Source organism: Eleutherodactylus coqui, chromosome 11, assembly GCF_035609145.1.
Source record: "Eleutherodactylus coqui strain aEleCoq1 chromosome 11, aEleCoq1.hap1, whole genome shotgun sequence".
Lineage (NCBI taxonomy): Eukaryota > Metazoa > Chordata > Amphibia > Anura > Eleutherodactylidae > Eleutherodactylus > Eleutherodactylus coqui.
The window spans coordinates 100490038-100500800 of record NC_089847.1 but is presented as its reverse complement, the minus strand read 5'-3'; the positions used below and the strand labels follow the sequence as shown (position 1 = coordinate 100500800).

General features: G+C 45.9%; 1 protein-coding gene across 1 annotated transcript; it reads left to right on the top strand.

The window, feature by feature from the left end:
• Positions 1 to 1118: 1118 nt before the first annotated feature.
• On the top strand, positions 1119 to 10177 carry LOC136582254 (NAD-dependent protein deacetylase sirtuin-3-like). Its single transcript, XM_066583144.1, has 8 exons — positions 1119 to 1395; positions 1486 to 1588; positions 3661 to 3801; positions 5020 to 5252; positions 5604 to 5704; positions 6359 to 6520; positions 9716 to 9919; positions 10029 to 10177. The coding sequence occupies exons 1-8, from the start codon at positions 1317 to 1319 to the stop codon at positions 10062 to 10064; spliced, it is 1059 nt and encodes a 352-aa protein (XP_066439241.1). The 5' UTR covers positions 1119 to 1316; the 3' UTR covers positions 10065 to 10177.
• The last annotated feature ends 586 nt before the right edge of the window (positions 10178 to 10763 follow it).

Below are 10763 nucleotides of genomic sequence, written 5' to 3'. Positions count from 1 at the left end.
GCCTAAGGCCTCCTGCACACGGCAGGTCTGGATTCCGGCTACAGAATCCCGAATGGAATCCATCCCTGACCGCAGTGGGTGACTCTGTGTACCTATCGTCTTCTTCACCGTCATCCGCGCGGACCTTTCTTCTTCCGGCTCCTCCGCATGGATCGCCAGTTCGTATGGGTACAATACACCTTCCCCACGCCGTGATTTAAAAGTCTATGTAGCCTAATGACGTCCAGACGTGTTCATTTTGGGCGTGGTTTTGCACATGTGCGCACGTAGTGTGTGTGCATTTGCGCATTTCCCATAGACTTCTATGGGCACAAAAATAGAGCATGATGCATTTTTTTTCCACACTCGAAATGCGCGCGTAAAAAACGAAAATGAGGACGACCGCATTAACATCAATGGGTTCTATTCTCTACGTATTGTGCTCGCAAATATGTCCGTGTGAAGGAGCCCTTAGGACTCTTTCAGATGGACGCATTTGTGCTGGTTTTTGCGCACACATCAACTGTGTGCGCAAAACTCAGAGAGCAGAAGCAATTGGTTTCAATGGGTTCATTTATCATGTGCACAAAAAAATAGCGCCTGCCTATTTTTCTGTGTATTTGCGTACCTAGGGGCCCTATAGATGTGGGGCCCTTTATTGGGGCGTGCACAAATGCACACGCAATACCCAAGGGGTCGCGTAGAACAATGCGTAAAACCGCATGGAAAAGAACACATGTGGACCTCATTAGGCTACATTGGTCTTGAACTACGTGCGCGAATGATCGCGCGGCAGCGGTCTTCCCGCGGTTATTTTTAAACCCCTGTGCCTTGGTGCGGAGTTTAATAAGCCAACAAACGGGAAGATCTTCTCCCCGTTCAGGCGCAGCTACGCTCTGTGCTGCCGAGCGTACGGTAGTCATACTATGGCTCGTGGGAATAAACCCCTTAATGCTTGTTTTGATAGATGGCTACAATGTATCAATGTAAGTACGATGTATCACTCTGTTATAGTGGCAGGAGATAGGAGAGCTCTCCGGGTAGTGGTTCTCTTCCAGCAGCAGACAGGTTAATAGAGGAGGGTGCAGAGTGAAGGTTAGAGCCGCCATCTGGGATCACACCCACCAGATTGACAGGATTAGGAGCCTATTGGAGGAGGACGCAGACAGCCGACATGTGACAGCGGGCAATGGCAGCACAACTTTCTCCAGTCCAAAGCACTGACCCCAGACTCAGATAAGAGAGCATGCTAGATTGCAACACAGATTGCCCCAGCGGTGGCTGGAGTGTCACCGCAGCCCCTATAGTATCCATACTGCACCGTCTCAGTGACAAATATGGCTTTACTGTGTGGTTCCTACCAATCATGTTTTAAGAAAATTGGTCTATTGGCAGCATCACCCCAGCTGGTGAGAGGTAAGGAGGGTTCCCTATACTCCTGCAGTGCTAGCGGACAGCGTCTTCATGTCGTTACACCATCTGCTAATCCTTAACTCTTTCATGCAGCGCAAATGATTCACGCCGGCCGACGTCAGCTGCTGTCACATTCTGCTAGAGGTGGAATATCATTATTGACTGGCTGCAATACTTGGCTGACCCAGCGACCAAGGTAAGTGATACATACAGAAAACTATTCTAGGGCAGGCTCACACGAGCGTAACTTAATAGCGTATTACGCACGTGTAATACGTGGTGAATAGTACATTGATTTTCATTAATCCATTCACACTTGCATATAATACATGCGTGTAAGGAAAGAACGCAGCGTGTTCTATTTTACCGTGTATTACGTGCAAAAGAGCCCTATTGTTCGGGCGCATAAAAAACGCTGTACATACGCAATTCCATTTGTGCAGCGTTTATATACAACGTCGCTAGATTAAAAAGAAACAAGGACGGCTGTGCATGACAGCGTGCGTGAGATATGCTGTCATGCACTGTCTGAAAGCGCTGCCATACGCAGCAATAGGCCGGCTCACACAATGGCTAACCGCTGCATTATACCACACGCTCACATGGGCGCAGCCTCAGATGACCGTGATTTTGTCACACCCACAAAACGTGATGAAACCGTGGATTTCAGTGGGATCAAGCCGCGTTTTTACAGCTGTGCATCCAGCTGGGACCCAGAGAAACTGCCGCATATGGCGGCAAAATTGTACTGTGCATGACATCGTATTTAACGCATGTAGTCATGCACAGTACACCTTTTAGTTTTGCTACTATTACTCAGATCTGTAATGTGGTCTCATATTTAGGGCCAGTGTATAAAAACACATCCGTAATACCGTATTACGGCCATGTTTCTAAAGATTACTTGCGCACGTCATCCAGTTTTCATCCATATTTCCCTCCGTATTTTTATCATGTTGTGTTGGGCAAATACTGCCTCTGACGCTTAGCTAATCAGAGCCAGCACTCAATGAATCAATCACAGCCATTCATCGGGCGCTGGCTCTGATTGGCTAAGCGTCAGCCAATCAGAGGCAACGCTTCCAGAAGGTGGGGATTTTTCAATCCCCCGCCAGAAGAGATGAAGAAAACCAGTGACGGGGATCGGGAAGAAGCTGCATTGGAGGCACAGACAGCACTTCTAAGGGGATGTATTCTTTTTTTCCCCTACAGCTAGTAGTTTAGGCTTTGGCAGTAGTATTTCCTTCTGTCAAAGTTGCATTGCACTGCACGAAAATCACGTTTTTGTGTGATGGAAGGCTCTATAGGGAAACATGGGCTACAAAACCTCGCAGGTCGTGTGCATATCGCGGAACCCACAAGGTTTTTGTCTCACAATGTCGCATGCTACAAGACATCCCTAATGTAAAGGAACTCATAGGAAAGCATAGGCTTCACATACATGTGATCTGTAGCAGTGTCACATCGTGAGAAAATCGCGTGACTTTGTCACCCGTGTGAAGGAGGCCTTAAGCCCAGGACCAATCTATATACGACGCTTGGTCCTACATCAGTAAGAAAGCACATCTATTCGGCTATGTTCACTTCTATGTTTGAAGGTCCCTTGTAGATTCCATTCAACAGACATCTCGGTGGAACTCGATGGGATCTGGCAGGCAGTGGATCTGGCACTGCATGGTGACTAACCATGATACAGATGTGAAGAGAGCCTTAAAGGGGTTATCGAGGCAGCTGCCACTGGGATACAATGGGGTCGGAGCGGAAGCGCTGTTCTGACCCGTGTAGTGGCCAGCGCTCAAAAAAATCAATGGCAGCTGCTCTTATAACTGCAGGCTGGGGTCCCATTGATTTCAATGAGAGCTGCACTTGCAATTACGAGCGCCGGCCACTACACAGGGTTCGGAGCAGCGCTTCCGCTCCGACCCCAGTGTATCCTGGAGGACGCTACTTGGAAGTTCCTATTTTGTAGGTGCTCTTGTGTTTAACAGCAGAAGTTCTATCACTGCAGTATATCTGTCGTAGAGGAGTCCAGGAAAGCTGGATGATAACCCCGGGGGGTGTAGACTTATTGATGTCACCCAGCTGTCCTAGAAACAAAAGTGAACTAAGCAATAACAGAATTGCTAAGTTACATTTTTGACAGCTTGACAGAATATTGCAACTTTTAGGATGTTTTTGGGAAATGTTCCTCCATAGTACATTGACTGCCACCTAACGACACTGCGTCTATGATACTTTATGTGACGTGTATGCTGTGTTTTATCATAGTTGTGTGCGAGGTCACAGCAGTACAAGCCGCGCTCCGTCCCTTACTGATGTGGCTGAGAAAGTAAAGGAAGGCTTCTACCGCCGTATATTAGTCATGGTGGGTGCTGGCATCAGCACGGACAGCGGGATCCCAGATTTCAGGTACATGCATCAGCATATAGACACTGGAGCACATGTGATATGGACATTATTGTAGCTTCTGCTTCCCTTAGGCATAAAGACACTGGGGCTTATGTACTAAGCAAAATACCACACGTTTCTGGCTCAAATTACACCAGAAAATGGAATTGCATGCTTTGTGGCACAATTACTATAGTTTTAGACATTTTCAGACAGTTTTTCCAGCTTGTTCAAAAAGGGGTATGGCCGAAATGCACCAAATTTTGGGCACAATTTTTGGCATAAACTAAGCCAACTAATAGTAGATCCAAAATTAGATGGATTTATCATTCTGCAGAACTACAGTGATAAATCTGGTGCTTTTTAAGACTTTAGTCTAAGTTTGCACGGTCTAACTTTTAGGAAGTATTCATAAATAAGCCCACCGTGTCCTGTGCGGCATAATGTTAGCACTATATAAGTAATGCCTAGTAAATATACTAATGAAAGGGGTTTTCCAGCACAATTATGATCAGGATAGGTCATGAATATTTGATTGGTTGAGGTCTGCCGCTCGGGATCGCCAACAATCAGCTGACTGAAGTGACGGTGACGTCATCGCTTCAATCCATACCAGGCACAGTACCATACATTGTATAGTGGCTGTGCCTGGTGTTGCAGTTCAGTCCCATTGACTTACACGAGCTGCTCTCCTGCCACGTTCCCAATGAACGTGACGTCACAGGCCCGAGAAGAGGCTGCAGCGCTCACCTACCCTAAGTGCCGTGGCCTCTTGAATCAGCTGCTTGGCACTGATACCAAGCAGTATAACCTTGCCGATCAACTATTGATGACCTATCCTGAGAGTTGGTCATCAATAGACAGGGCGTATATCGTCCGGGTTTTCCCGCCTGGCCGAATTATGCTGCCCTTCTCTGCAAGGGGAGCAGGTGGGACGGGACGGGTGCTAGTGTGCTGAGCTCCCGCCCCCTGCCACTGTTTGCAATGGGAGGGGGCGGGACAAAGCTAAGTTCCAACCCCATACCGCCCCTCCCATTGCAAACAGTGGTGAGGCGCAGAGAGGGGGCAGGAGCTCAGTGCACTAGCTCCCGACCCATCCCGCCTCCTCCCCTTGCAGAAAGGGGCAGCGTATAACATTCGGGCATGAAAACCCGACCACTATACACCTATCTGAATAAACCCTCAGTCTGCCATTATCAAATAGTTTTTTTAATCTCCTTTGTTCTCCTCTTGCTCCAGGTCGCCTACTAGTGGACTGTACAGTAAATTGCAGGAATATTCCCTTCCATATCCTGCGGCTATATTTGATCTGAGTTACTTTTTACATGAACCCGGTCCCTTTTTGCGCCTTTCCCAAGAGCTGCTACCCGGGCGTCATCATCCCAATTCAGCACATTATTTTCTGCGCCTTCTACATGACAAAGGAGTGTTGCTACGTGTCTACACACAGAACATTGATGGCCTGGAGAGAGGTGGGCAGCTGTAAACCTACATATTAGTCCATGAAACTAGTCTCTGAACAGGTCATGTGATATTCAGGGATCTGGAGGACTGGGATGGCTCTATGCCAGTTTGTGAAGCATTGCATCCCAGCGGAGTATTAGTATCCATTGTTTCTTGACAAGAGATCCACTGCAATGTCTGGTCAGATAAGACAGAGAGATTAATTTTGGTTATGACCACCCCTTCCTCATTTTTCCTGGTAGGGAAACTTTGGTATAACTTTGGTATAACTTTTTCCCTTGGTTGATTGATGGATTTGTAAAATATGTATATTGGTTAATAGCCATTAAATATATTCCATATCAGGTTTTGTTTTTCAGCTGCGGGTATTCCCGCTGAGAAGTTGGTAGAAGCCCACGGCTCGTTTGCATCATCCACGTGCACCATGTGTCTTAAAGAGTACCCTGAAGAAACCTTCCGAGTAAGTGGTAATAAGGAATGGCTGGATGATGTATATTTTTGGTGGAAGGTCTTTACTGGCTTCCAGCAGTTTCAGGCCTCTATTGGAGGGATACTATACAGATAGACACAGGGAATATACAAAGCATGGCCACTTTGTTAGGGCGGTTTTAGATGGGATGATTGTCGGGCACAGCAGCTGTCCTACTGACCATCGATCTTGAGCTGTCACACAGAAGCACTAGCTGTTCAGTGAATGAAGGTGGAGCGTGCCGGAGATCTCTTCTTGTCACCTGCCTCCATTCAGTGCGAACAGGCAGTCGCTCAAAGATGAACGACTGCCTGTTTATGCCGAGAGAGAAGTTGCTGGCTACTCTAGCTTTAAGTGAACGATTGGTGATTCTGAGCGACTTCTTGCTCGATACCCTACCAGGGGCTGTGTATACACAAGCCAACCATCGCTCGTAATTGCCCTTTTGAGCGATTATTTTTGCGACTATCAGCCCATGTAAAAGAACCCGTAGAGACCGCATCCTTTCACGATCGGCGCAACTCAACGAAGGCTTCCCGGACTAGCATTCTGTTCTCATTGCAGCCACAGCGATCTACACAAGAAGCATCCAGACCGATTCTGTTGGAGTGATATATGTATTACAAGGCTTTATTTCTATTGCAGGATGCTGTAATGAAGTCAGAAGTTCCTCGCTGTTCGGCTTGTGGTGGTCTCATCAAACCTGACATTGTATTTTTTGGAGAGCAACTACCGGCCCGCTTTTTCCTCCACCTGACTGATTTCCCCAGAGCAGATCTCCTTTTTGTCATGGGCACATCACTTGAGGTTATGCAAACAAAAGAAAAGTATAAGTAATTTAGTCCAACAGTATTTGTTAAAAGTCGAGTTTTAATATAGATGACTCCAATGGTCTAAAGTTTTAGTAGAACACTAAACAAAATACTCTGCAGTGCTATACACAGAATGTATTAGCCCTGGCTCCTGAGCCCACTCTACAACTAGTTTCCCCGAAAATAAGCCCTACCCCGATAGTAAGCCCTACCCCTATTTTCGGGAGGGGTGGTTTGAAATATAACCCCCCTGAAAATAAGCTCTAGCAAATTGAAAAATAAAATAAAAAACATCAATACTCACCTACCCGGAAGCATCTGAGTCTCTTGCGCTGGTCCCTGGGGCGGCCGTGCCCTCTGCTCTGACACAGAACTCTCCTTCTGGTGACAGGCTTTTGAATACCCTGCTTCCATCAAGCGAGTGCCATGATTGGATCGAGTGCCAGCCCATCAGAGCTGGCGCTCGATTATTTACAGCCATTCAGTGAATTATATCAATAAATAGCTGTGATTGGCTCATTGCGAGCCACTCTGATTGGCTGAGCCACGGTGCTCATGAGCCAATTACAGCACTCACCTGCTGGAGGCGGGGTATTCAAAGCCCCGTCACCAGAGGGAGAGTTCTGTGTGAACGCAGAGGACACTGCAGCCTGCTGCATCGCTGCCGGAGATCAACAGCACCAGTTAACCAGGCACGGCGGAGCAGGTGAGTATAAGCCCCCCCCCCTTCTGAAAATAAGACACTGTGCCTCTTTTGGGGCAAAGATTCATATAAGACAGTGGCTTATTTCCAGGGAAGCATGGTAGCATGCATTGTAGAAGACCCTAAAATGCTGTTGCAACAGAAATAAAGGTTTGTAATACGGTACTAACTAATATATCCACTAAATGCCACTTTATCAGAGACTCCCATCTACTAGCATGTTAGACCTCCTTTAGAATTCCAGCAATTCATTGTGGAATAGATTCCACTAGATATGCAAGAATATTGGCCCATGCGGACAGGAAGCTTCTTACACTTGATGGAAAATAGATGCTCTACAGGTTAAGATGTAGGCATGCTGAAGGCCAGGAAAGCAACAAAAACTTGCTGGAACCAATCCATAACTATACCCTACTTATGGCATGATGCACTGCCCTGTTGCTATGAAGGGAGGAACTTGGATCACAATGCTTAGGTAAGCTTTAATGTTCAAATATCCATAGACAGGCAGCGGAGGAACCAGGAAGTGCCAAAAAATACTCCCCACACGCATATATCTATACTACTCCCTAAATGCACACCATTCGCAACCTGATTGGTTCTTTGGATTTACTTATTCCCGGTGATTGGTTATTTGAGTTGCCTGATTCACGGGGATTGGTTATTTGAGTTGCCTGATTCACGGGGATTGGTTATTTGGTTTGGCTGGTTCACAGTGATTGGTTGTTTAGGTTGGCTTGTGTAGAAGTGGGGAGTAAGAGGCTAATATGCTCCCCACAGCATAGTTGACAGGAAGGGTTCATCAATTCATGCTGCTTAAGCCAAATTCTGACCGAACAGCACGGTGCAACAGAAATTTGGATCCATCTGACCAGGCAATGTTTCTTCATGGCTCAGTGATCCAATTATTGCACTCTTTTGTCCACCGAAGCATTGTCTTTATGCTTAGAAAAGAATGTCACTTGAACTGGTCGTTTGCTTTTACAGCTGATCCGTACTTAGGAATGACAAGTTATGTGTTCAGACACATCAGCTGGAGCACCAGGTTGTATTCGGCTGCAACTTGCTTGACCGTGCACTACCTGTTCATCAGAGCTATTCTTGACATCCTCGTCTGACCCCTTTCATTAATGAGTTATTAACATGCATGGGATCCTATTTGTTGGATGTTTTTCCTTGATCCCATCATTCTGAATATACTGTAGACATCGTTGCAGGAGAAAACTCCACAAGCTTAACAGTAGGTGAAATCATGGCCTCGGCTAGTGTGGCACCGATGTTTAGGCCTCGATGTAAGTGGCTGAGATCGATTGATTTTCACATTTATATGTAGATCCACACTATAAGTGATCCACTGAAGACTTGCTCATTTGATTTCATGCTGCCCTTATGTGTCTAATTTCCGTACCGGGAACCTCAAATTGTGAAAGGGCTTGTGTCTCTTATAAAGTGGCTATGTATGTAGGCATGCAGTGCAGTAGACCTAGGCTTTAACCCCTTGAGTGGCGGGTTTCCTACCACCCTGTCGTGCCCACGAGGGCAGGTTTTTTAAAATGGTCTAATCATTGAATTTCAACTAATTTTGCAGTTGCGTCTCAAGAGCCATAACTTTTTCATTTTTCCATTGACATGGCCATATGAGGGCTTGTTTTTTGCGGGACAAGTTGTGATTTTTTAAACAGGGGGGAGGAAAAAAAGAAATGGGGAAAAAAGAAAAAAAGGGGCCATGTCATTAAGGGGTTAAATAATGTATTAACTTCCTTCTCTGGGTCATTACGACGCACACGGATACCACATGTGTGATTTGATTTTTGATTTTTTTACAAAGTAAAGGGAGACAAGTGTTTTTATTTTTATTTTTTATTATTTTTTTACTTTTTTTTATTTTTTATTTTTTGTCCCTTTAGGGGACTTCCACAGGGACCCATCAGGACCCCCTGATCACATTCCAGGGGTCCGATGGTGACAGCCCTTTACATGCTGCACTGACAGCCCTTTACATGCTGCAGTCACATAGACTGCAGCATGTAAAGGGTTAACACAGCAGAGATCGGAGGTTTTCTCTGATCTCTGCTGTAAGAGCTGGTACCTAGCTGTCCTCTGACAGCTAACAACCAGCTCTCCCTGCCACAGAAACCATCGGCTTGCTTCTGACAAGCCGATGGTCTCTATGGCAACTTGTAAACAAAGCAGGAGGTTGCCGACATATCAGCAATATCTTCTGCTGGTTTTTCAAAGCCCTTGCACTGCTCTGTGTGGGTCTGTGCAGGCAGAGCACAATGTTACAGCTTGTGGCATTGTGCTCTGCAGCTCCCATAGTGATACATAGGCCGGAAATCTTCCGGGCTGTATCGCTATGAGCAGTGGAGCTTGTCCCGGAAAATTTCCGAGCGCGTGCAACTCAAGGGGTTAATGGAAGATCAGACCCTTTTTATGCACATAGTAGCATATTTCCAACAACTATCTAAAATATGTCTAATTTTGTAGGTGGAACCTTTTGCAAGCCTAGTGTACGCAGTTAGTAGCTCTACACCGCGAATCCTTATCAACCGAGACCCCGTTGGACCTTTTTTGGACAGTTCAGATGGGCTCAGTGTGATGGAGCTTGGAGAAGTCAGCAGTGGGGTGAAGCACCTTGTACATCTCCTAGGATGGGAGCGTGATATGGAAGAGCTAGAAAACAAGAACAAGGTGAGTAACAAGAAAGACAGATAACACTATATTATATATGTTGTGTGGCTCAACAGCCACAAACCATTCACACATTATATGATACTGGTCAACTTTTTTTCTATTCCAGAACTTTGATGATACAAGTGAAGACCTTCATCAGTGAGCGAGGAATGAATCTGAACCAACCTCCTGCGGATGAGATACCCCGTCATATGTCCAACCGTATTTGTAACATTCATGTCAGATATCAAATAGAAACACTGATATTATGTCTTATGTATGTGAGATGGAGATATGGCTATTGTGTAGGAAATTTACTGTCGGCGCATACAGTGGGGTAGAGGTCCAGTACATGGTGGCTAAGGGGGCCCAAAGGCCCGTCTACTACATAAGATGATAGCTGTATTATAAATAGCAAATAGTAAATGGGGGCTATGATGCATAAATATATTGTCAAAAAAATAATAATTAAGCACCTAGAAGAAGTCTTTATGTGATTGATATAAGTAAGTGATTATAATATCAGAGCAAAAGGAGAATTTATTGTGGAGAACTGACTCCTTGTAGGGGGCTCTAGTACCCTGTTGTACCGCCTCTAGCTTGGATACAAGATGTGATACGGGCAGGCATGGAGGCTCTAGTACCCTGTTGTACTACCTCTAGCTTGGATACAAGATGTGATACGAGGGGCATGGAGGCTCTAGTACCCTGTTGTACTACCTCTAGCTTGGATCCAAGATGTGATACGAGGGGCATGGAGGCTCTAGTACCCTGTTGTACCACCTCTAGCTGGGATACAAGGTGTGATACAGGTGGGCATGGAGGCTCTAGTACCCTGTTGTACTACCTCTAGCTTGGATCC